At 46.1% G+C, this 27,383-nt stretch overlaps 1 protein-coding gene across 3 annotated transcripts in view; it reads left to right on the forward strand.

Annotated features, from left to right (window-relative positions):
- The window catches only part of LOC110522607 (protein BANP), a 72,236-nt gene that overhangs the window by 12,567 nt on the left and 32,286 nt on the right, over positions 1 to 27,383 (forward strand). For all 3 annotated transcript variants that reach the window (XM_021601072.2, XM_036977343.1, XM_036977350.1), the window contains 8 exons: positions 3,922 to 4,121; positions 4,527 to 4,628; positions 4,857 to 5,029; positions 10,585 to 10,824; positions 12,953 to 13,114; positions 14,415 to 14,545; positions 19,132 to 19,203; positions 20,249 to 20,293. In XM_021601072.2, coding sequence (XP_021456747.2) covers positions 3,922 to 4,121; positions 4,527 to 4,628; positions 4,857 to 5,029; positions 10,585 to 10,824; positions 12,953 to 13,114; positions 14,415 to 14,545; positions 19,132 to 19,203; positions 20,249 to 20,293 — 1,125 coding nt within the window. The remainder of the gene's footprint in view (positions 1 to 3,921; positions 4,122 to 4,526; positions 4,629 to 4,856; positions 5,030 to 10,584; positions 10,825 to 12,952; positions 13,115 to 14,414; positions 14,546 to 19,131; positions 19,204 to 20,248; positions 20,294 to 27,383) is intronic.

Genomic DNA, 27,383 nt, shown 5'->3' on the forward strand with positions numbered 1-27,383 from the left:
GTTCCTTAACGGAGTTACTCCATCATATGATGCTGTTTTTACTGTTTGCATATTAAAACCAGCTAGGTAAAATTGCAGTTGGTGTAAAACAAAAAACTAATAAATCAAATCCATGATTTTTTTTGTCTGCCTGCTTCTCCCATACGGGTCTTCTCCATTTTTTGCAGAGGTACTGGGTAATTTATCCCTCACCGGGTTCCTATTCCTCTAAGCGGGTCACGACATAAGCTCTCCCAGGGCGTCGGACCCTTGCTCCGTGGTCTTGTTGGCTTGGCTGAGCTTATGGCTTCCCTTTGTGACAGGGGTGATGGTAGCATCCCCTCTGGGGATCCGCATACCTTGTGTATGCACTGCCCCGTTTTGAGCCACGCGGAGAGGTCGGTGGAGCGCGGTGTGGTGTGGTGTTCTCAAACGCCTGCACCTGGCACGATTGGAGGCCATGCACAAGTGGGTCGGCCAGGCTCGGGCTCAGGCTGGGGACGAGCTCCATCCCTCAGGAGTAGTGTACCAGCGAGCTGTTAGTCCCACTCCTGGGCCCAGTATCCCTCCTAGGGAGCATAGCTGGAGCCACCGCAGGCATTGCCCATCTGCTGCCAGTCCTGGATGGGGCAGGAGTCGGACCTCTGGGACCACCTTAAACGGAGGGCGCATGCCCTGCATCAGGAGGTTGATAGCTTCGATGGCGATGACAGCTGTTCCCTGTTGACCAGTGATAGGCTGTTCCTGGGGGATGATGCTGGCACTGTTCACCACCGTGAGCGGGGCTACCTGGCTGACAGGCCATCAGAAGCCGGCAGTGGGGCTTCATTGCCCCCAGTGGCTCGAGAGGCTATGAGGAGCCTACTCCGGTAGCCACTGCACTGGACATCAAACTGGTGGACAGAGATTACTTTCCAACTGTCCCCATCTCAGTTCTTCGAGGCCTTGCAGGAGGACTGGGCGTCTGCCAGAGGGCTCTTCTGACTCACAGCAAAGACTGGACCATGGAGTTATGTTACGAGTCACTCGGCCTCCGGGAGTACCCGACCATGGATGCCATGATAACTCCCATGGTCCTCCCGGACTGGGAGATTATAGTGTGGAACCTGCGATTGAAGCCACGAGCCCCCCCAGAGTCTTTGATGCGGACTTGAAAGCCACATATGGGTCCCTCTGCTCTCCTGGCTGCCTTACCAACGTGGCCATGCTGCTGCAGGCCTACCTGCAGACTGTTGCCCTGGTTGCGGGGAGTTCCTCTGGGAAGCAATGGAGGTGTCTCGCCTGGTTTCCCTGCTCCAGAGTTGTCACTGGCCATGGCACAGGTGGTTACTTCCCGGCGCCATCTCTGGCTGGCCCAATCTGCCGTCTGCCAGCTGCTCTCCAGAGCCACTCTCCCCATTACCCCAGGGGTTGATAACTGATTCTGGACCTCAGCAACCTCAATGGGTACTTGAAGGTACTGAGATTCTACATGCTGTCCCCAGTCGTGTGTTGCAGGACGTGTCCAGGGACCAGTGGTTGGTGATGCTGGACCTGAGGGATGCGTACCTCAAGGTTCCTGTTCACCCAGCTCATTGGCAGTACCTCAGATTCACTTTCGAAGGGACGGCTTACGAATTCATGGTTCTTCCCTTCGGCCTCTCCTTGGCACCCTGCACTTTCACAAAGTGCATGGACGATGTCCCTGGCACCTCTCACGTCCAGAGGATTGTTGATCCTCAATTACCTGGACGATTGGCTGATTTGTGTCCGGACCAAGACCCAGGTCCTGTCAGACTGAGACAGGCTCCTGACCTACATCAGTGGGCTGGGTATTACTATAAATGACAAGAATTGTCTGCCTCCTGAGTGGCGCAGTGGTCTAAGGCACTGCATCGCAGTGCTAGCTGTACCACTAGAGATCCTGGTTTGAGTCCAGGCTCTGTCGCAGCCAGCCACGTCCGGGAGACCCATGGGGCAGTGCAAAATTTATCCAGCGTTGTCCGGGTTAGGGGTGGGATTAGGGGTGGGTTTGGCCGGCAGGGATGTTCTTGTCCCATTGCACTCTAGTGACTCCTGTGGTGGGCCGGGCGCAATGCACGCTGACACGGTTGCCAGATGTACGGTGTTTCCACTGACACATTGGTGCGACTGGCTTCCGGTTTAAGCGGGCATTGTGTCAAGAAGCAGTGTGGCTTGGCTGGGTTGTGTTTCGGAGGACGCACGGCTCTCGACCTTCACCTCTCCCACGTCCGTACAGGAGTTGCAGCGATGAGACAAGACTGTAACTACCAATTGGATACCATAAAATTGAGTAGGTAAAGGGGTTGAAGTTTAAAAAAAAGGTGGCCTTCTTTGACATGGAACTGGACTCAGTCCTCATGAGAGCACGCCTGCCCACCAGAAGGGTTCAGGCGATCTTATCTTGTTTCGACCACTTTCGGCAGGGGCGGGTGGTATCCACCCTGATCTGCCATCGCCTGTTGGGCTTGCTGACGGCGGCCTCATTGCTGATTCCCCTGGGCCTGCTCCATCTCCGGCCTCTTCAATAGTGGTTCAACTCCCACCGGCTGCACCCAAAGCGCCACCGTCACCGCCAGCTGCGGGTGACCATGCAGTTCCTCAAGGCGTTGTTGAGGTGGCGCTGTCGCTCCTTTCTCTCAGGTGGGGTGGAGATGCTGAGGATGTGTCACTGAGAGCTGGTCAGCACAGATGCCTCCCAGATTGGCTGGGGAGGTGTGACCAAGGGCAGGTCGGCCAGCGGCTATGGTGAGAGAGTCCTGGACGCTGGGCTATCAAAGCAGAGGCTCTCTCACTGGATCGTGACACGATAGCATACCGCCTGGCTGGCAGGCCAGTGCTGGGATCTGTGCTGGCACATTCAACACGAGGTGTGGCTGCGTCCTGGGCTCTACTGAGAGGTGTACCCCTCACTGATATCTGTGCTGTGTCCAGCTGGGATGCCTCTTGCACCTTTGCTAGGTACTATCGGGTAAATGTGGCACCTCCCTCTGCAGTTGGTACAGCTGTCCTGGGCGTCGCCTCCCCTTCCGGGACCCCCCTTCCACATTGACGGCCCCTGCGTCTCGGTCCCGCACTGGGACTTCGCTGCTGGCTGGCCAGGTCCCTCTAGCACCGACTAAATCTGGTACGGGCATACCAAAATATTGGAGTGATCCAATATAGTTAAACATAACCAATGTTCCCTATGTAACCACGGTTATGTGAGCTATATGGATCACTCCAATCCTCTACGGTGCTAGAGGTGCGTCAAAAATTATGTAGAGAATGTGAGTTGCGGCCATTGGGTCTATATATAGGGGCGGACCCCAGCTGTGATACAGGTGTACACTGGAGTAAATCTGTAAAGCCTCACCTCAGATGTATCCCCCCGCTGCGGATTGATACCAATATATTGGAGTGATCCATACATTTCACATAACCGTGGTTATATTTGTCACCTTCGTTGTGATGCCAGCTGCAGAGAAGTATTTAGGATTACAATATTGTACTGCGGATGCGTTACAGGGGGTGTTGAATGGTAGTGTTCTGTCCTCCCAGGATGTCGGCCTGGGGTAAGATTAGATGGTGTTAAAGTAGTGCAATGGTGGTGTTTTTAATGACGGTTAATAGTTGGTTGGGTTATTCTTATTCTTTTTTTCCATTTTCCCTTTCATATCACCAAGTGTAATAGATTGTACAGTAGGTGGTGGCATGCAGCTTTAACTTTTGTTTGCGGACCGCCATAATACTATAGAAGAAGAACGAAAACCGAAGTTTGTAAGAATAGGTCTACTGTAGTGCTTAGTCTCTAAGCTCATTGTAAAGAAGGGAACTTACTTCATCCACCACCAATGTGTAACATGCATTTACACACACACACACACACACACACACACACACACACACACACACACACTTAACTTTCTCTCACTCTCACTCTTCACCTATTCTGCTCTCCAGACCTTGTTGTACTCCATCAGCCAAACGATCTGCCAGCGTCTGGATAACATGGAGGCCAAGTTGCAGCTGGTAGAGGTGACGTGCCGGACCCTGGAGAAGAAGCTGGATGCCGTGGTCAACAAGAACCAGGCACCCATCCAGGTCCCTATGGTGGCCGGCTCCCCTCTAGGTGCCACCCAGACCTGGAACAAAGTGCGCTGGTGAGTTGAAGTGTGGCCCCGGGTCCATATTCATTAGGGTATATTGTAGCAGGCCATTTTGGCACGACAAACAAAAATGAGAGTTTCTTATTTCTTATGTTCAGGTAGTCTTTTCTGTCTCTGTCTGTTTTCTTCTGGTGCCTAATGAATACAACCTGGTTAGGACTGGGGATCATGGTGGGATATAATTCGGGGACTGGTCAGGGTGAGATGAGGACTTGGAGACAAAGGGTGATACACTGGAGGATGTTGACACTTGTTGACTTGTACTTTGAGGGGTGAGGGAGTACTCATTCCCTTACAAGTGAGTGCTTAAGTAGAATGCGCCTTTTCCCATGAACACAATTTGACACTGGAGCCTGTTTAGGTATTTGACACAGAAGAATTCCCTGTCTGCCCCTGCAGTGTTGTTCCGCAGACCAATGTCATAGTGAGCCAAGACCGACCGAAGGGTCAGGAGGAGTCAGTAACTCGAGGGGCAGATTCACTGGAGAACCTCCTTAGCAAGTGAGTGACTGACACCTGTTTTTTTAGAATCGCATATAGAACAAATACTGTTGTGCATGAAACTGTGATCTAAAGTCTGATCTACACAGAACCGTCGTAACACGGTGGTCCTATGAAACCTGCAGAGTTTAGTGACTCAAACAGAACACGGTGGAATGCAGTTTGGCTCGGCCCATGGGTCCCTGTGTTGATACCTCGCTCTAACTAAGCCTCTGTTTGTTCCATCAGCACAGTGGGCGGGCGGAGGCAGAACACGTTCCTGGTGAAGGTGCCGGCGCCGGAGGACAGCCAGGAGGAACAGGAGAGCGGTTCAGAGGCCAGCGACTCGGTGTCCAACAGTGGCCAGGCCAACAACTCCCAGAGCACCCAGAACGTCACCCTCATCACCCTCAACTCCGAGGGTACGACCCTGTCGGAGCGTGCACACATGATACATGCATGCACATACACAAACCTTCACAGAAAACCATAAACATGCACACACAGAGAAACTCAGAAACCACAGATACACACACACACACACACACACACACATGTCCCAAACATGGTTTGAAGTGTGCATTGTAAAGAAAAAGCCTCTTGATCTATTCATCCCTGTCACCATTTTGTGAATCGGGCTGAAGTCTTCTTAGTTAGACAGTTACATCAACACATTTGAACTCAAATGCAGCTGGACTTTGATTTGTGGATGTGATCTGTTGCCTGGCACTTCTTAACACCCAAATACTACCACCTGTGTTCGTGTATAATGGTGCTGTGTTGACGTTTCAGTCTGTATCATTACCAGTGTAGACATCTGTTGTAGCTAGTGTCTCACACAGACTGTTTTTAAGTCTCCTAGGATGGTCTCACTCTGTCGAGTCAGCGGCTTTCCCAGTGGTCACTGACACGCCTGAGGAGAGGAAATGTTTTTCTGATTGAGCAAAGTCTCTCACTCTGCAGCTCATGCTGTTGTTTTTGTTGTTTGGGCTGTTTTGAGTGGTTTCTGGAAGGTCCTTGGTTAGCTTCAAAGACGTTCCATGCATACATATTCATTTATTTGCAGCTGCAAGTTTCCATGGCGACGTGTCTTTGTCGGTGTTAGCTGGAGGGCACCATGTGGTTTTCAAAGGGTGTGCGTGTGTGTGAGATCCTTCCACTTTTTTATTTATTTATTTTTATTTGACTAGGCAAGTCAGTTAAGAACAAATTCTCCACACCTCTCAAAAGCTTGGGGTCACTTAAAAATGTCCTTGTTTTTGAAAGATTTTTTTTTTTTTTTGCCCATTTAAAATACCATCAAATTGATCAGAAATACAGTGTAGACATGGTTAATGTTGTAAATGACTATTGTAGCTGGAAATTGCTGATTTAAAAAAAAAAATGAATATCTATGTAGGTGTACAGAGGCCCATTATCATGTTCCAATGGCACATTGTGTTAGCAAACCAAGTTTATAATTTGAAAAGGCTAATTGATCATTAGAAAACCCTTTTGCAATTATGTTAGCACAGCTGAAAACAGTCGTGCTGATTTAAAGAAGCAATAAAACGGGCCTTATTTAGACTAGTTGAGTATCTGGGGCATCCGCATTTGTGGGTTCGATTACTGTCTCAAAATGTCCAGAAACAAAGGCTTTCTTTTGAAACTCGTCAGTCTATTCTTGTTCTGAGAAATGAAGGCTATTCCATGCGAGAAATTACCAAGAAACTGAAGATCTCGTACAACACTGTACTACTTCCTTCACAGAACAGTGCAAACTGTCTCTAACAGAATAGAAAGAGGACTGGGAGGTCCCGGTGCACAACTGAGCAAGAGGACAAGTACATTAGAGTGTCTAGTTTGAGAAACCGACACCTCAGAAGTCCTTAACTTCAGCTTCATTAAATAGTACCCGCCAAACACCAGTCTCAACGTCAACAGTGAAGAGGTGACTCCGGGATGCCTGCCTTCTAGGCAGAGATGCAAAGAAAAAGCCATATCTCAGACTGGCCAATAAAAATAAAATATTAAGATGGGCAAAAGAACACAGATGCTGGACAGAGGAAGATTGGAAAAAAGTGTTACGGACCGAGAAATCTAAGTTTGAGGTGTTCGGATCACAAAGAAGAACATTCGTGAGACATAGAAAAAATGAAAAGATGCTGGAGGAGTGCTTGACGCCATCTGTCAAGCATGGTGGAGGCAATGTGATGGTCTGGGGGTGCTTTGGTGCTGGTGGGAGATTTGTACAGGGTAAAAGGGATCTTGAAAAGGGAAGGCTATCACTCCATTTTGCAACGCCATGCCATACTCTGTGGACGGCGCTTACTTGCAGCCAATTTCCTCCTACAACAGGACAATGACCAAAAGCACAGCTCCAAACTATGCAATAACTATTTAGGGAAGAAGCAGTCAGCTGGTATTCTCTCTCTAATGGAGTGGCCAGCACAGTTACCGGATTTCAACCCTATTAAGCTGTTGTGGGAGCAGCTGGACCGTATGGTACGTAAGAAGGGCCCATAAAGCCAATCCAACAAGTGGGTAGTGCTTCAGGAAGCATGGGGTGAAATCTCTTCAGATTACCTCAACAAATTGACAACTAGAATGCCAAAGGTCTGCAAGGCTGTAATTGCTGCAAATGGAGGATTCTTTGATGAAAGCAAAGTTTGAAGGACCATTATTATTTCAATAAAAATAATTATTTATAACCTTGTCAACATCTTGACTATTTCCTATTCATTTTGCAACTCATTCCATGTATGTTTTCATGGAAAACAAGGACATTTCTAAGTGACCCCAAACTTTTGAACAGTAGTGTATATACACTGAGAGGTACAAAACATTAAGAACACCTTCCTAATATTGAGTTCCATCCCCCACTTATCCCTCATAAAATCCTCAATTCATCGGGGCATGGGACTCTACAAGGTGTCAATAGCATTCCACAGGTGTGTTGGCCCATGTTGACTCCAATGCCTCAACAGTTGTGTCAAGTTGACAGGATGTCCTTTGGGTGGTGGACCATTCTTGATACCCTGATGAAGACCGCTTGTCTGTCGGAACGTTGGACATAAATATTTTTGCATCTGAGCTCCTAGTGTGTGTGGCTCTGCTTTATTTTTTTAAGTGTTCCACTCTGCTAGCCAGCACCTCGCCTGAATAGGTGTGGACCATTCTTGATACACACGGGAAACTATTAAGTGTAAAAAACCTAGCAGTGTTGCAGTTCTTGACACAAACCGGTGTGCCTGGCACCTACTACTATACCCTGTTCAAAGGCTCTTAAATCTTGCCCATTCACCCTCTGAATGGCACACCTATACAATCCATGTCTCAATTGTCTCAAAATCCTTCTTTAACCTGTCTCCTCCCCTTCATCTACACTGATTTTTGAAGTGGATTTAACAGACGACATCAACAAGGGATCATGGCGTTCGCCTGGTCGGTCTATGTCATGGAAAGAGCATAATGTTTTTTTTTACACTCTGTGTAGATAGATCTAGCTATCCCATAGGAAGTGTGTTGTTCCTTGTTGAACTCTGTAATGCCCCAGGGAGATTCCTATTGTTAGAGAATGTATAATAACCTCTAGAGCTGTGTGTTGATGTACTCCTGATGGTCTCCACAAGGCTGTGCTGTGGTATCAGCAGTAGCAGAGATGGTGAAGGTCTAGGCTTATTTTAATTTAATTTTGTATATATATTTACATTTTTTACCAAGTATGTATTTGCTTTGTCATATTTTTGTTAGGGGCGGTTACACGTACATTATTGATGTCAATTTACACTTAATTTATACCTCTATGTATCTATCTGTAGGCTGCCACAAAATACATTCATACAGAGAAAGGATCCTATTGATCACACAGGATTGTGTAATAATAAAATTGGTATGTAAAGCGAAACAAAACGTGGTGTAGGCCTTCCTGTGAAGTATTTTTGCTCTCTGTGTGTGTTTGCTTATGTGCATGTGTGTTACTGTGTCTATACATATAAATATTCATTAAAACATTAAGCCCAAAAACCTTCACACATGAAAAGGTGTTAGAGCTATTGCTGCTTCACACAAATATGTCTTATATACACCGACCTACAAATACACTACGTGACCAAAAGTATGTATTTGATTTGTATTTATTAAGGATCCCCATTAGCTGCTGCCAAGTCCTTGACGGCAGCTACTCTTCCTGTGGTCCTGCAACATTAAGGCATTTATATACAATTTCAAATATTGCATGACATTTCATAACATTTTCCACAACACATTGTGTTCCCTCAGGCCACTGCTCTACTACCACGTGTATATAAAAAATGAATGTGTACGTGTGTGTAGAGTGCGTGTCTTATCATGTGTAAGCGTGTGCCTGTGTCTCTTCACGGTCCTTGCTGTTCCATAAGGTGTCTTTGTACTGCTTGCATCAGTTACCTGATGAGGAATAGAGTTCCATGTGGTCATGTCTCTATGTAGTACTGTGCGCCTCCCAAAGTCTGTTCTTGATTTCGGTAGTGAAGAGATCTTTGGTGGCATGTCTTGTGGGGTATTCGTGCGTGTCCGAGCTGTGTGCTAGTAGTTTAAACAGACAGCTCGGTACATACAGCTTGTCTACACTTCTTACAAAAACAAGTAGTGATGAAGTCTATCTCTCCTCCACTTTGAGCCATGAGAGATTTACATCCATATTATTAATATTAGCTCTCCGTGTACATTCTAAGGGCCAGCTGTGCTGCCCTGTTCTGAGCCAATTGTAATCTCTCTTTGTGGCACCTGACCATAGGACTGAACATTAGTCCAGGTGTGACAAAACCAGGACCTGCCTTTTTGATAGTGTTGTTGAGAAGGCAGAGCAACAGGTTTACTGTTATGTGGACACCTGCTCTCATTCCAAAATCATGGACATTAATATGGAGTTGGTCCCCCCTTTGCTGCTATAACAGCCTCCACTCTTCTGAGAAGGCTTTCCACTAGATGTTGGAACATTTCTGCAGGGACTTGCTTCCATTCAGCTACGAGCATTAGTGAGATTGGGCACTAATGTTGGGCAAATAGGCTTGGCTTGCAGTCGGCGTTCCAATTCATCCCAAAGGTGTTCGATGGGGTTAAGGTCAGGACTCCAGTCCAGTTCTTCCACACCGATCTCAACAAACCACATCTGTATGGACCTGGCTTTGTGAAACGGGGAAGGGCCTTCCCCAAACTGTTGCCACAAAGTTGGAAGCACAAAATCGTCTAGAATGTCATTGTATGTTTTAGCGTAAAACGGTCCCAGACCATTATTCCTCCTCCACCAAACTTTACAGTTGGCACTATGTATTGGGGCAGGTGGCGTTCTCCTGGCATCCGCCAAACCCAGATTCATCTGTTGGACTGCAAAATGGTGAAGCGTAATTCATCACTCCAGAGAACTTGTTTCCACTGCTCCAATGGTCCAATGGTGGTGAGCTTTGCACCACTCCAGCCGACTCTTGGCATTGCGCATAGTGATCTTAGGCTTGTGTGCGGCTGCTTGGCCATGGAAAGCCATTTCATGAAGCTCCCGACGAACAGTTCTTGTGCTTACGTTGGTTCCAGAGGCAGTTTGGGACTCGGTAGTGAGTGTTGCAACCAAGGACAGACAATTTTTACGCACTTCAGCACTCTGTGTTCCCGTTCTGGGAGCTTGTGTGGCCTAACACTTTGCGGCTGAGCTGTTGTTGCTCCTAGACAATTCCACTTCAAAATAACAGCACTTATAGTTGACTGGGGCAGCTCTAACAGGGCAGACATTTGATGAACTAATTTGAAGGGCTGTCCACATACTTTTGTTTATATAGTTTTGTGGGTTATACCGAGTAGTTTTGTGGGTTATACCTAGTAGTTTTGGGGGTTATACGCAGAGTAGTTTTGGGGGTTATACCTAGTAGTTTTGGGGGTTATATGCAGAGTAGTTTTGGGGGTTATACCTTTTGTCACTGCACCCACACACCCACTTAACTCCCCCTTTCACCTCTCTTTATAGACGACTACCCAGCAGGTACGTGGCTTGGCGACGAGAACAATGCAGAGATGCGTGTGCGTTGCCCAGTGTTGCCGGGCGACATGCTCCACCTCAGCACCAACTGCCGCACAGCGGAGAAGATGGCGCTGACACTGCTGGACTACCTTTTCCACCGCGAAGTGCAGGCAATGTCCAACCTGTCAGGACAGGGCAAGCACGGCAAGAAGCAGCTGGACCCGCTCATGATCTACGGCGTACGCTGTGAGTCACGCACACCAACCCACTCACTCACACGCTTGACATGGCACCAGTTGCCAGTGACTATTTGATCAATCTTTCCCCATAGATGTATCATAGGGAGGGCTCAATCCCTTCCCCTCTAGCACTTAGGTTATCCTTTGACCCTGTCATCAACCACTTGTCACAACAGCCACACCCTCAACTCCAAATACTCCTGTGTTACCTGTTAAGATAGCACTGACCCATGTTGTAGTGTAGCTCCAGTTCCATCCAGTGTGACCTGAATCTCTCTGCATTCCCCAGGCAGGTTAGAACAACACATGCATTCATGCATAACACATTTTACAACATACCAAACACCAATTGACAAGCACATGTAGGTCGGAGTGTTCATGATGGGGCCATAGCTAATGCGCTGACCCCTTTCATTCCTAATTAAGCTTAAATGGGTAATGAGGGAAGCTGGAGGGAATCCAGGGGAGGGGAGCCAGGGGAGGCTGGCCGTGGTAGAGGAGTATTTATTGGGACTAGTCGTGTGTGTGTGTGGTGAGGGATTTGGACTCTGTCTCCCCACATCTATTACTGTCTGTTGATCGCAGGAGTGGCGGAGTGTGTTGGTGTGTGTGTCCGTGCACTTGTGTGATGCAGTTGTTTTGTGTGTGTCTTTGTGTAATTCAGGTGTGTGTTTATGCAGTTCAGGTATGGTGTGTGTATGTGTACCTGTGTGTGGAGACAGATTTGGGCTGACACTGAGGTATGTGGGGGCTGGAGCAGGGCCAGGTGACTCACTCACAGTAGGCATGTTTCCATTGTCCCAGGTTTATGTCACAAAAAAATTGTTGCATGTTCAATGGAAACGGCAGATATAGCAGAAGTGTTCTAAAGATCGACAACATTTTGTATCTGTTCGGCAGGTTAATTCTTGTCGACAAACTTTCTTTATTGCGATAAACTATGATGGAAACTGTTTTTCGAATAAATGATGATTGCCAAATCATTTTGAATGTACACATGGCACGTAATGTCACCCCGTAACTATAATGCTCCACCCAACATTTCATTTTAAATGCCCAATACTATTTTTCTTACTATAAAAATGTTTACCCATGCCTGAATTGCTTCGCCTTGCTTTTCTGTTTGGCTGGCAAGTTTAACCATCCAATTATTTCAGATGTACAGGAGTGCAAATGTCACCAATACACAGACCGTGGTGATACTTTGGCGCATGAGAATTGTTATGATATGGCAAATATAAATGATTGTGTTCTATCCATGCTGTCTTTCACGGGCTACCTGAGACCTGAAACTGCTAGGTGGAAGGACATACAGGCAGTTGCCAATGTATTAATACACAATTTGCCTAAATGGGTAAACACTTCAACCACTACATTTTTATTCAACACTAGGTTTTTCTACAAAATGTTTTGTTGGTGTGACGTCATTACGTTCAGCTGTTTTTGTTGACACGATGGTTAAATGGAAACTCACCCAAGCAGGCAATTGTCGCATCTATTTTAAATGCGACCTTTCTAAATGTCGACCAAAAATCGTTGGACAAGTTAATGGGAACATAGCTACTCCTCTGCCTGCCTGTCCAACTGGGACTGGTGAGAGAGCACCTGCCTTTCGTGCCTGTACACGACTGTCAGGCGTTTTGTGTGTTGGTGTGTGTGTGCTAGAGGCCAACCCCCACACCCCCTTCCCCCTCCTCGTGTCTCAACTCTTCCCCTCGGGTGATAGCAGCCTCGTTAATCGGGGTAGAAAGAAGCTGTCAACTCCTCCGTCTCACCCTCAAACCAGCTGCTAACATAACCCCACCCTCTCACATGTTATATATCCACCTACATGGTCCCCAGGGTCAGAGATTGGGATGATATGAGTACTAGCAGTGGTACCTGACCACCTGTACCTTGACCACCAGATTTAGAATCTAGCTAGAGTTTTCAGTGCTTCTGACATTTTCACAGTTCAGGCAGAGTTGCATTGTTAGTGGGACAAGGTTACACTGTCCAAACTACACACACAGACTTGGCATGAACCGCTCTCCATCTTAAGCAATTATTATGACCATTTCTACCTTGTCATGGTGAGTTAACCATCTTAAACTGAAGTCATCCTAACATGTGCCCTCGGTCCTTGTTTCCCTCAGGTCACCTGTTCTATAAGTTTGGCATCACTGAGTCGGACTGGTACCGGATCAAGCAGAGCATCGACTCCAAGTGTCGCACGGCATGGAGACGCAAGCAGCGCGGCCAGAGTCTGGCGGTCAAGAGCTTCTCCAGACGTAGCGCCAACGCGCCTGGCTGCTCAGGTAGTCATGATACCTGGGGTCATCTCACACACACACGCACACACACACACACTTTATAGTAAAACTAGTATTTCCTTTCACTTATGTAAGTGTTGGTGTATAAGGAACCCAGTGAGTAGTGCAGATGCAGAGTGTAGCAGATGGTTCTAATCTTCAGAACACAACAACGCCTCCTGTCCTCCCCTCCCTGTGATCCATCACCTCTCACCCCTGACCAGAGAGAGTGTGACAGCAGGGGAAACCCAAATATCCTGTGAGCCCACACAAGGGGTGTACAGTCATGGCCTGCTCTTTTCCCAGACCACGCACCCATGCACCCTGCAGAGCACGTTCTCTCACACTCCCCTTAATAAAACTGCTTCGACATTTAAACTAACTTTAAACCGTTATTTATTAATGAATGTAGAGCGAGGGCTAACACCAAAAGTACAGTCTCCACGAGCCTCCAGGCTCTCACCTCACTGCCAATGGCTGGACTGGGGATTATTTACATACCACAGTTCATGGGTTGTGCCCCAGATGGCACCCTATTCACTATATAGTGCACAACTTTTGATCAAAGCCCATAGAGCTCTGGTCAAATGTAGCACACTATATAGGATTAAGGGTGCCATTTGAGAGACACCTGTGGTCATGCTGAAGGTTGGAAGATGGACCTCTTACTGGCAGGAAATACAACATATTACTATGATATGAGCTGTACCAGTCAGATGTCTGTGCCTCGTGTTTTATATGCCATGATAATATTATTTTGAGAATGAGTCATTTAGGCCTGCTTTGTCCCTTTTATGATAAGTGTGGTGGGATGTAGGCCTACATCAATCTCAAAGCGAGCACGCACGCACTAGTGTAAACTAATCACACACACCAAGCACACACACCCCCAATGAGATAATAGATGGAGCTATGGTGGGCTGATGGGGGACGTGGGTGTGATAGTGGTGGGTGTTTAGACTGAGGCCGGGGGGGTTGTGTTTGGCCGCTGGGTCATGAGTCTGTTTGGACTGCTAGCTTGAGAGTCCTTGTTGTGTATTTAGACATGATTGATACAGTATAAACACACACCATCATCCAGCAGATGGCCTGAGCTGTTGCCAAGTATTCCTCCAGAGGTGAATGGGCTTTTATTTCAGTTTGCTATCCCCCTTTCCACCTAATGGATCTGGGGGAGTCGGTCAATAATCTGGTCCTAGATCTGTGTCTGAGCTGGGTAGCTTCTATCTTCAACCTTACTGTTGTTAACTCTATTGCATTACACTAGTGCCTTATCCTGCCCTGTGCTAATGCCCTTCCTCCCCAGAGGGTGGCGCTGTGGCGGAGGTGGCTCACATGGAGGGGGTGACCCAGCAGACTCTACACTACACCCTGGCCAACCAAGACGTCCAACAGGTCCAGATACACCGCATAGGAGAGGACGGACAGGTCCAAATAGTGAGTGTCAGTCTCCTCTCCATCCTGCCCTATAGCCCTGATTTATTTCGTTTAATCTCTCTATCTCATCCTCTTTTCCTTCTCTCTCATTCTCTTACCTGCCCTGTTTCTCTCTGGCTTAAACCCTGTCTTCTATTTCTCTCGGTTGCTCTTTTTCCCCTCTTTTTTCTTTTGCGCTCCCCATTTCTCTGCCTTTGGTCTCAGTTCTTCTTTTCACAAACCCCTGCGCACACACAACTTAGCATGATGGCTAGGAAAAACTCCCTAGAAAGGCAGGAACCTAGGAAGAAACTTGGCCAGTCCTTTTCTGGCTGTGCCGGGTGGAGATTATAACAGTGCATGGCCAAGATGTTCATAGATGACCAGCAGGGTCAAATAATAATAATAATCACAGTGGTTGTAGAGGGTTCAACATGTCAGATGTTCATAGATGACCAGCAGGGTCAAATAATAATAATCACAGTGGTTGTAGAGGGTGCAACATATCAGCACTTCAGGAGTAAATTGTAGTTGGCTTTTCATAGCCGATCATTCAGAGTTAGAGACAGCAGGTGCAGTAGAGAGAGTCCAAACCAGCAGGTCCGGGACAGGTAGCACGTCCAGTGAACAGGTCAGGATTCCATAGCCGCAGGCAGAACAGTTGAAACTGGAGCAGTAGCATGACCACGTGGACTGGGGACAGCATGGAGTCATCAGGCCAGGAAGTCCCGAGGCATGGTCCTGGGGGGTTGTGTGTATGTGTGTATGTGTGTGTGTGTGTGTGTGAGAGAGAGACTTCCCCCAGATATAACAGACTGACCCTATCCCCCCCGACACATTAACTATTGCAGCATAATTACTGAAGGCTGAGACCGGAGGGGTCAGGAGACACTGGCCCCGTCCAATGATACCCCCGGACAGGACCAAACAGGCAGAATATAACCCCACCCACTTTGCCAAAGTACAGCCCCCACACCACTAGAGGGATATCTTCAACCACCAATCTACCATCCTGAGACAAGGCTGAGTATAGCCCACAAAATCTCCCTCACGGCACAAACCCGAGGGGGGCTCCAACCCGGACAGGAAGATCACATCAGTGACTCAACCCACTCAAGTGACGCACCCCTCCTAGGGACGGCATGGAAGAGCACCAGTAAGCCAGTGACTCAGCCCCTGTAATAGCGTTAGAGGCAGAGAATCCCAGTGGAGAGAGGGGAGCAAGTCAGGCAGAGACAGCAAGGGAGACAGTAGGTACAGTGCCTTGCGAAAGTATTCGGCCCCCTTGAACTTTGCGACCTTTTGCCACATTTCAGGCTTCAAACATAAAGATATAAAACTGTATTTTTTTGTGAAGAATCAACAACAAGTGGGACACAATCATGAAGTGGAACGACATTTCTTGGATATTTCAAACTTTTTTAACAAATCAAAAACTGAAAAATTGGGCGTGCAAAATTATTCAGCCCCCTTAAGTTAATACTTTGTAGCGCCACCTTTTGCTGTGATTACAGCTGTAAGTCGCTTGGGGTATGTCTCTATCAGTTTTGCACATCGAGAGACTGAAATGTTTTCCCATTCCTCCTTGCAAAACAGCTCGAGCTCAGTGAGGTTGGATGGAGAGCATTTGTGAACAGCAGTTTTCAGTTCTTTCCACAGATTCTCGATTGGATTCAGGTCTGGACTTTGACTTGGCCATTCTAACACCTGGATATGTTTATTTTTGAACCATTCCATTGTAGATTTTGCTTTATGTTTTGGATCATTGTCTTGTTGGAAGACAAATCTCCGTCCCAGTCTCAGGTCTTTTGCAGACTCCATCAGGTTTTCTTCCAGAATGGTCCTGTATTTGGCTCCATCCATCTTCCCATCAATTTTAACCATCTTCCCTGTCCCTGCTGAAGAAAAGCAGGCCCAAACCATGATGCTGCCACCACCATGTTTGACAGTGGGGATGGTGTGTTCAGCTGTGCTGCTTTTACGCCAAACATAACGTTTTGCATTGTTGCCAAAAAGTTCAATTTTGGTTTCATCTGACCAGAGCACCTTCTTCCACATGTTTGGTGTGTCTCCCAGGTGGCTTGTGGCAAACTTTAAACAACACTTTTTATGGATATCTTTAAGAAATGGCTTTCTTCTTGCCACTCTTCCATAAAGGCCAGATTTGTGCAATATATGACTGATTGTTGTCCTATGGACAGAGTCTCCCACCTCAGCTGTAGATCTCTGCAGTTCATCCAGAGTGATCATGGGCCTCTTGGCTGCATCTCTGATCAGTCTTCTCCTTGTATGAGCTGAAAGTTTAGAGGGACGGCCAGGTCTTGGTAGATTTGCAGTGGTCTGATACTCCTTCCATTTCAATATTATCGCTTGCACAGTGCTCCTTGGGAAGTTTAAAGCTTGGGAAATCTTTTTGTATCCAAATCCGGCTTTAAACTTCTTCACAACAGTATCTCGGACCTGCCTGGTGTGTTCCTTGTTCTTCATGATTCTCTCTGCGCTTTTAACGGACCTCTGAGACTATCACAGTGCAGGTGCATTTATACGGAGACTTGATTACACACAGGTGGATTGTATTTATCATCATTAGTCATTTAGGTCAACATTGGATCATTCAGAGATCCTCACTGAACTTCTGGAGAGAGTTTGCTGCACTGAAAGTAAAGGGGCTGAATAATTTTGCACGCCCAATTTTTCAGTTTTTTATTTGTTAAAAAAGTTTGAAATATCGAATAAATGTCGTTCCACTTCATGATTGTGTCCCACTTGTTGTTGATTCTTCACAAAAAAATACAGTTTTATATCTTTATGTTTGAAGCCTGAAATGTGGCAAAAGGTCGCAAAGTTCAAGGGGGCCGAATACTTTCCCAAGGCACTGTATGTACGGCAGGACCAAATCAGAAAGATGGGTAGGAGCAAGCCCACGTAATGCTTTGTAGGTTAGCAGTAAAACATTGAAATCAGCCCTAGCTTTAACAGGAAGCCAGTGTAGAGGGGCTAACACTGAAGTAATATGATCACATTTTTTGGTCCTAGTCAAGATTCTAGCAGCCGTGTTTAGCACTAACTGAAGTTTATTTAGTTCTTTATCCAGGTAGCCGGAAAGTAGAGCATTGCAGTAGTCTAATCTAGAAGTGACAAAAACATGGATCACTCTGATCACTTCCTGTTGCCTGTGCACCTTCACGGAGTCACAATGTTGTTCTGTTCCAATGTCCACACTATCACTTAGAATGAAGACAGTGCTTTGACCTTTTCAGTGATAACGAAGGAAAGGATCTTAGTAAATGTTATGTCTGCCATTGAAATGTATTGAAACCCAACTAAGGAGTAAGTACTGTACTACTATCAGAGCTCACGTCTTCCACCAGGTTGTCCTGTGTTATTGAGGGAAGCATTAGCTTGATTGCCTGAGTGACAGTCTGTTTGTGGTTTCATGCCAACTCCGTGTCAGTTATTGCCATGTCAAATTGGGGAAATGTTGTTTATGTTTATAAGCTATTTGAAGAGCAAGACTGTTTTAGCTTGACAATGACAGCAAAATAGTTGGCAAGAGCACAAACAGATCTGGGATCAGGCTAGCAGCTTGACTCTGTTGTATATGTTTAGACTTGAAGAGGCAGAGAGCGTTAGGGGAAATGCTGGTCATATTATAATCTATGTCAGGTCAGAGTGTGATGAAGCTGGCCGTGCCCCACGCTGACTAAAATGCTTTCTCAAAAGTCCGTAACCGGTTTCTAAAAAAATGGACTAGTTATTTGGGAGAAGTATAGTTGTACACGCAACGACAGGCTAAGAACAGGCTAAGAACAGGCTAAGGCCAGAATTCCACCCTTGCAGACTATAAAAACTAAATGATCATTTGTGAAAAGTATAGTTTTGTGTTCATCTCGGTTGACCCAGAACTACAATCTTGCGTAATTTGGTCAGATGCTAGTATGTCCATGAGAGATCAGTTTTGCGTTAATATCCAATGCAATATTATCATGTCAAAAATTGAGAAAATGAGAAAAATATGTATTAGTGAGTAGACATGGGTTAAACTATTTGAAATAATTGTAAATACTTATGTGTTTGATTGAGCTTGCCTGGCTTAATGGTCCAATGTAGTAGTCCTAAACTGCAAACACCCACCCATCTGGCACTCCAAGCAGGCTAGAGCAAACGCTCAATGTACATTTTGAAAGATTTCAAATAGTATTTGAATCTAGGCCTAGTGGGGAGAGAGTGAATCATGATGGGGAGCTTACCGTTGTGCAGATATTACCCTCTTGATATTCTACAGAGTATTAGCGGGTGCAGCCAAGCCTGAAATGTACAAGTGCTGCTAATGCAGTGGAGGAAATGTAAAGCATAGGATCTGTCAGGCAGCGACTGCAGCAGGGCTCAGACTAGAGGCTGATGGTGGAGGGGTGAGAGTGGATGTATGTGTTAACGGTGCCACACACACATTGTGAGTTCTTGTTCTCTCTCTCTCTTTCTCGTTCTCTCACATTGTTCTCTCTCTCATCTTGTTCCCTCATATTGTTCTCTCTCTCATCTTGTTCCCTCATATTGTTCTCGCTCTCATCTTGTTCTCTCATCTTGTTCTCTCTCTCCATTATCAGATACCTCAGGGACACCTCCATATTGCCCAGGTCCCACAGGGGGAAGAGGTGCAAATCACACAGGACAGTGAGGTAAGTGTTTCTGTCTGCCCGTCAGCCTGTCAGCCTGTCTGTCTATCTATCCGGGTATCTCAGTGAGTGACTGAGGGCCACTTTAATAGTCAGTAATGGTAGCCAGTATGAAAGTCATTAGGCAGAGTTCACCGTCAACAGATGTTAAATGTTAACGGTGCTTGTTTATATCTACCGCCTGCCTATGCATGGGTTATTATACTATTTGTTTCCAAATAATACCCAGATGGTCTGTGTCTCTCACTAGACAGCCTCACATGCACACAATGGGTTGGCTCTAAGAGAATCAGACTCAGAACTACATGGTGTTTGAGAAATAATTATCTGCCTCAGCATTATAGTTAAATATTTGTAATAAGATGTGAGGTAGAGATTTATTTTGAGGCGACACTGCGTGCGGGCACACACTTGAGTAGACGTATACATACACACACGTACACATGCATGCAACTGCAAATAGGGCTGACACATCGTCCAGGTATTCTACGGAGGTTCCTAACCTGTACAACCAAGACACAGGGAGGAAGACAGTTTGAGAGAAACTGAGGAAGACAAGCTCTGAAAGCCTTTCCTGCTCTTTGTGATCGGACGCCAGAAAATACATTTTTTCACTCTATGATTTTGTTTGTTTTGGGAGTTCAAAGCTTAGCAACAAAATCCCACTTTTCCCAACTGTCGCTCAGTGTGCGTTTTCATTAGAAACAGGGGCCTCTTCATCAAAGCCATTGGTTTCAGCATGTTGGAAAAGGAAATAAGGCTATTTGGGAGAGATTACCATGCTGCCTGTCCATATGGCAGCTCAGACAGCATTGAATATGAAATAGAATTAGGAGTGAAAACAGCACAAGGAATATAGGCTTAATTGGGCTTGTTTTTCATGTGGTCTTGTTAATGTCATGGCGTCTGTGATTTGTTTATGCTGTGTGTGTGTGTGAGTGAATGATGCTGTGATTGGTATGTTCATTATGCACTATGATTAGTGTGTGTTTACAAATTGTGTGATGCTCTCAGGCTGTCTGAATGATCCCTCTCTTCTCTCTCTCAGGGGAACCTTCAGATCCACCAGGTGCATGTTGGGCAGGATGGTCAGGTAAGTCCCTTCACCCCCTGCAGTAACTTTATCCTCAAGCTTCATTACGGAAAACACTTTAAAACCTTTTGCAACAGAACATGTGAAGTCCAGGTAGCTCCTCCGTTTCAGGCCGTTTTCTTCAGTTTGGTGCCTAATGAACAAGACCTATGGAGTTTTAAGGAGGTTCCCACAGATTGTTCATTACTTCTGGGTTACCTCAGTGTGCTGGTCCCCCTCTTTCCTGCAAACCCCTTAAATGCGCACCGAGAGGAGCTAGCTCTCTATCCCTGTCTGGTCTGTCTCGCTCTCTCGCTCTCTCTCGCTCTCTCTCGCTCTCTCTCGTTCTCTGTGCCTCTCTCTCGTTCTCTGTGCCTCTCTCTCACTGTCTGTCTTGCATGCTTTCTCAACTTCCTGTCAGTCTCCCCCCCCTCCATCTCTCCTCTCTTTGTGGATAGAGGAGAGGATGGTGTGTTTAGGACAGAGGCTCTGTTCTTCCTGTTTCTCTGTTCTTTCCTCTGGGATCAAAGGGAACCTCCTGATCAAAGCACCAGGGCTGTGTGACGATCGCAGATCATACATCACAGATGGGCGCTGTGCAGACCAGGGCATTATTTCATATTCATGATCTCGATCGTCTAGAAGCCTGGCTGTAGAGGAAGTGGCTTGCTCTCTTTCTCACGCTCCTTAGACTGTTTTTCTTTCTGAGGACAGGTGCGTGTGTGCACAGCACCATTTGTGTGACGTTAACTCTTTCTCAGCTTATGAGTTCTGCTCTTACTAAACCCTAGCTATTTTTCAGCCAATTAGCTCATCCCTTATTCCAAGGTGCTGTCATTGTTTGGAGAACAGCTAATGTTAGGTAAGGAACTCCAACAGTCCTGGCTACTCCAAACTCTAGACTTGGTTAGCTTGTCTAGAGTAAATACTCCTATGTGTGCCAATGGTACTTTCCACAATATAATAGTTTATCACTTGTCCTTTACTTGAACTCCAGCTGTTCTCTGTATCTCCATAACTCATTGAACTCGGTGATTCTCAAATTAGTATGTGTTGATTGCGAGACTACCAGAGACATGCCAGTCTGTTTCTGCTCTCTTGTCATGCCAATGTTGTTTGGCTTGACGATGACAATGGAGAAGGCACACACTGAGACTAAGACACACTCACGTCCTCATTTGAACCGGTCGTTGAGTCCGGTGGGCCTGACAGCAGCATTCCTGTTTCTCTCTTGCATCTTGGCTCCGGTTGCAATTTGGTACTGGTTCTGAAGCCAACAAAAGCGGGAAAAAAAAGAAAAAAGTTATACAGTAGTGGTACAACTCTATTTCCAATGTTATTTAGCACTAACGTGTTGTTAACTCTGTCTTTCTGCTTTATTTAGTACATCTCACTTGTCAGGTCATGGCTCGTTCCTCATTGTTTTAACTATTAAATGTAAGACTATCAAATGCATCCTCCCTCCCCACACACTGATGACATTGTAAAACACCTTCTGCCATTAACACTAGAGCCAGCCACTCTGTGTAAACACACTGTGTAGTGCATTGAAGAGCAGAGTGTGTCTTAGATCATGGAACCCCGCACGGTGCCAGAGTGTAGCTAACTAGGGCTGTGTCTCAAATGGCACCCTATCCCCTATAATATAGTGTACTACTTTTTACTAGATAGGGAATAGGGTGCCATTTGGGACGTACCCTCGCTTAGTATAGGTACTTAACGAGGCAGGGTCCTATCCCCCTGGCAGAGCATGGAAGCCTTGTCCAATAAAGACCCTCTTTTCTTTTCCCCCTTAATTTTATTCGTAGTTTGCACCTCTGTCACGCCATTGTTTTGAACTTTCTCAAGCTGCCCTCTGTTGGTGGCGCCATAGTGGTGCCTTAAAGTGTTGACAAGCCAAATATTTAGTAGGAAACAACTTTGCCACTATTATCATGTTGTCAAATTTACTTTTGACAGATGGCAATGTTGCCATTAACTAGCAAAGTTTGTCAGAAATACTGTAGCTAGCAATACTAATGTTAGCTAACTAAAACTGGCCTACCCCCAATCTTAGCTAGCTAACGTTATACTGCATCTAAAGTCAATCTGGTGACATCAAAAGGTTTTTCTACTAATTATTGCCTCATTTTGAATGTCATTGTATTTGCAAACCACTGTAATTAACTTTTGATGGAATCTTCATCGGTGCCCATTTACGATGCATTGAGTAGAATGCTCAGTCGGGAATCAGTCCAAAACTAACGTTCAAAACAATATTGTGACAAAACTTGTAATCCATGAATAGCTAGTATTTTTTATTGTATCTGTAAAATGATATGAGGCCCGCACCAAAACAAACACACTGACTTATTCTTCTAGCCTTGTGTTCCAGGTCTGGCTTTTCACACACCCACACACATATAGACCTAGACACAGGCACATGGCACACACGCACATGCACAAACAGTGACTCAATGGCATCTTCCCTCCTTGCTAGTGTGTTTTCCCAGGGAGTGAGACAAGAATAGCACTAGCTGACTCTGTCAGTATTGTTCATATGAGAGCGTGGTGTGTTTGTGTAATTGCTCTGAACATGGATGCAACCCAGATAAAATAAAAGGACACAGACATTCTCTCTCACACACACACACACACACACACACACACACACACACACACACGGAATAAAAAGGCACATAAGAATGGCGCGTGAGTCACTTCTGACTTATGAGTCACTTCAAATCAAAGTTTATTGGTTGCTTACACAGTTTTGCAGATGTTATCGCAGGTGCAGAAAAATCTTGTGTCTAGCGCCAACAGTGCAGCAATATCTACCGATAACAATACACACCAGTGGAGGCTCCTCAGAGGAGGAAGGAGAGGTCCATCCTCTCCATTTTATTTTTTTATTTTTTTATAGTGAAACATTAGTTACCCTTTTTAGATAAAACTATACTAAATATATTCATGTCACCAAATAATTTCTCAAAACACACTGTTTTATAATGAAGGTCTACAGTAGCCTCAGCAGCACTCTCTGGTGTAGCCGGAGGACAGCTAGTTTCCAGCTAGTTTCCAGCTAGTTTCCATCCTCCTCTGGGTACATTGACTTCAATTCAAAACCTAGGGGGCTCATGGTTCTCACCCCCTTCTATATATTACACAGTAATTATAACTTCCTAAGGACGTCCAACAACCTGTCAGAGCTCTTGCAGCATAGGCCTCCCGAGTGGGGCAGCGGTCTATGGCACTGCAATGCTAGAGGCATCAGTACAGACCCTGGTTCGTTCCCAGGCTGTGTCACAACCGGCCGTGATCGGGTAGTCCCATAGAGCGGCGCACAACTGGCTCAGCGTCATCCGGGTTAGTGGAGGATTTTTCCCGGGGGGGTAGGCCGTCATTGTAAATAAAAATTTGTTCTGAACTTACTTGCCTAATTAAATAAAAAAACAAATGAACTGGCATGTTGTCCACCCAATCAAAGGATCAGAGAATGAATCTAGTACTGAAAGCCTAAGCTACAGCTAGCTAGCAGTGCTTAAAAGTACGGTGAGTTGTTGACTCAAAGTGAGAGAAAGACAATAGTTGAACAAATGTATTTCTTCAAAAATGAAGAGAGAGAGCTGGCTATATATATATATATATATATTTTCTTTTTTCACTTCATTTGCTGGCGAATGCAGCTAGCTAGTTTAACATACTCAAACACCCAGCTCAAACAGAGAGGGATGCTGTGTTAGCTAGCTGGCTATGGCAATCCAACACTGGAGCTCTTCCAAGTCAAGGTAAGTTTTCGTTTTGATTAATTCATTGCAACCTGGGCCCGCTGAACTGCGTACTGAGTGTACACTGTACTGCATGATTGTTTGCTTGTGAGAAGGGGTGTATTCATTCTGCAGATTCTGTTGACGAATGATTCTTAAACAGAAGCAAACAGGAGGAAATGGGATAAATATATCTGCGTTTCGCTAATAGAAACTCTTGTTTGCAACTGTTAGACTGGTGATTTAAAACTTAGATCAGATAGATGCAGGCAAGAGTGTGCAAGGCGGTAATCAATGTCACGGTCTCTCACTTTGATTACTCAAATTTCTCAAGACCTGTGCACCTACGTTGTAAACTTTAATTTACAGGCTAGGTTGTAGTGAAAATGTGAGTGTCATCTAGTAGCCTAAACCTATTGATGTTACTTTGAGCTGGGTGAATGGAATATGCTGTAATAGAAATAAGGCTATGTTCATTAAAACAAATATTGTCCTCCCTCATCTTAAATGGCACTGACCGCCACTGACACACACATAATCTAAACGTTAAAAAATGACAAGAAATGTCAGAACAGAATATATGCATGTGAATGGTGTATGGACAGTTTAAGTTAAGACACTTATAAGTGAAGTCAGATTTATCCAAATAACTCTACTTGATTGCATTCCGGATTGTGTTAGGTTCATTGGGCACTGGTAATGCTCGAACATGGTGAGGTCATAGCATACATTGTCAAACGACCATAGAGAAATGTGGTTGTTCATTTGCAGCATATCCATTTGGGCCTGTCAATGAATCTGCTACAATCTACAAGGCCGGTTTCCGAGTAGGCAGGCTACAGCTACTCTTAGTCTCTGTGATGTCATTGTTCTTCCAGTGCAGTGGGATACTGCTCACTCAGGCTATGTTAGCGTAACTTATAGCACACTGCTGGAAGACTTTCACATCTCCACCTTCCCTCCTCTGCTTTCTTATCTGGGCCGCTCCTCCCTCCCTTTCTCCATCCCTCTCCTTCTGCTATAGATAGACTGGCCCTGTCAGGCAGAAGCTGGGTGCTTCCCTCTGCACCTCTCACTTCCTCTCCTCACAGCTGCTGACCGCTGCCCTCTGAGGTGCGGTGGGGATGCTATGTTTCATGTGTTGACTGATGTTTCTGTGGTGGTGGGATCCACAGTGGTCGTTTGGGGGATTGTGGCTTGTGTAAGGGGCGTGTATTCATGGTCCAGACACAACAGTTGTAGTATAGGCCTGAGTAATTACAGTGGTGTGTAACATACTGGGGATTGGGACTTCCTATCACAGGTCTAGTTAATGGGTGAGGGTCTACAGTCTGCTCTGGGTTTAGAGGGGAAGACTAAGAGAAAGGGTTTTGGCCAAAACAAGACAGACAGAGACTGGCCCCCATCTTGCCCTCTCCACCCTTGCGACTTTACTGTGACTGCCATAGTTTCTGGACATTTCCTGCCTGCTAAGAGACCGCAGCAGGGTATATCACTTACCCTGTGTGTGTGCGCCTGTAGGTTTGTGCGCCTGTAGGTTTGTGTGCTCGAACGTGTGTCCATCCCTCATTGCCAGCTTACAGCCAGTCTATGGCTGTTGAGGTCCTGGCAGGGCTGGATTATGGATCCAAGCAGTCCGATAACTTATTCATGATGCTGGAAGAGCAGGCTGTCCTGTGAAACCATAAAGAAATACTCTTCTGCAGCACTCCCCCTCTGCCCTCCTGAAGCCTCTCATCTGCTGCCCTCTGTCCTCTCTGCTCTGATCTAACCATACCCTGATGGACAATGAATATGTGAGAGAGGGGGCTCTGTCACACACACACACTAGACACCCTTACCTCACACCACCGGGAGCTGAACCACATCTCGCTCCTGGAGATAACCATAGACATCACCCTCTAAATATACTGGCACTTTCTTCCAAGTCTGTGTCATTCACTGAGGCTGTACCAGAACATTCCGAATCCATGGGGGTCAGTGAGTCCTCCCTCCCTCACTCCCCCCATGCAGCCTCCTGTAGAGCCTCGGACCAGGCCACCTCCTGTCAGACAGATGTTGTGTAAAACACCTGGAACATCCTGAGGTTCTGCTGTTGTGGAACAGCAGTGGGAACCGGGTCAGGGATCAGTGGTCCTGGCCGGATGGCTCAGTGTGTCCTGGTGACTGTCCAGAACCCCAATCCCCTCTCACTTCCCCAGGCCCATCTGTCTGTCAGGGGCTGTATACTGTACACCAGAGGGAGAGAGAGACAGGGAAGGGGAAAGCGGGAGCAATAAGTGGATTGGGGGGGGGGGGATAGGTAGTGGGAGATGAGATACGGGGGAAGAAGCACCATATCGTAACAGGGCTGTTTGGAACTCAGCTCCCTCTGCTTCTAATCTGTTGCTTCCCTCTGGGGTTCTGCGCTGGACTCTGGCTGGACTGAATTTAGCTCATGGCCCAGAGAACACAAGAAAAGCACCAGGAGATAGATGGCTGCACTCAAACTAGTGAATGCCATTTGGCAGTTTGTGTGTGTGTGCGTGTGCACTTTTAGAGTTCACAAGCACGTGTGTAGGAGTTTGTGCTTGTTTGTTGGGTGTGGTGTGTGTGTTTCTAATAGCAGGTTGACATCAGTTCCTCTCACAGACGGCTGCAGTGAGTTTGCTACAAATTAGGCCTAGGTGTGGACCTTCAATCACCATGTCTCTACTGTCACTAATGTTTGACACAGAGCAGATGTTGAGGAGGTCCACAGGGTTAAGCACACAGACTTAGAACATAAGACACTCCGGATCGAACCGCTGGACCACAGCCCGAATTTACATTTAATCGTCCTATTTCTCCCTGTCCAAGAATGTTGTTGATAATATCATGGGAAAGCTTGTTGAACATTTTGGGATCTACAACATGGTGCTACCCCAGGAGGGAAAGAAAGGGGGGAGACCGAGTGGAGAAAGAGACAGTTGAAGTAAATGGCTCTCCCTGTAAATAATGTCCATGGAGGGGAGGGGGAAGAGGGAATTGGATAATTGGAAACTTGAGTGATATACTTACAGAGATACATTAAACATGGGACATAAAACATGCATGATAGCAGTGTAGGATTTAAAGCTGGTACTATAACAGAGGATCCCATTTCAAAGGAACTGTTTTTAGGGAGCCTGCACTATCTCATATAGACCTATGGCATTATGGGAGGAAGATAAGGGGCTTTCCCTCAGATCACAGATCATTCTGTAGATCTCCAAGATCATAGATGGAGGTCACAGATCGCATGCCAAAATGTCTGCCTAGTTGGTCTTTACTTTGCTGTGTAAGTGTTGGTGCACATATCTTTGTTTGATGTTTATGTATGTGTTTTTCAGTGCAAGTCTATGTGG

The sequence above is a fragment of the Oncorhynchus mykiss genome, chromosome 1, assembly GCF_013265735.2.
Source record: "Oncorhynchus mykiss isolate Arlee chromosome 1, USDA_OmykA_1.1, whole genome shotgun sequence".
Taxonomy (NCBI): domain Eukaryota; kingdom Metazoa; phylum Chordata; class Actinopteri; order Salmoniformes; family Salmonidae; genus Oncorhynchus; species Oncorhynchus mykiss.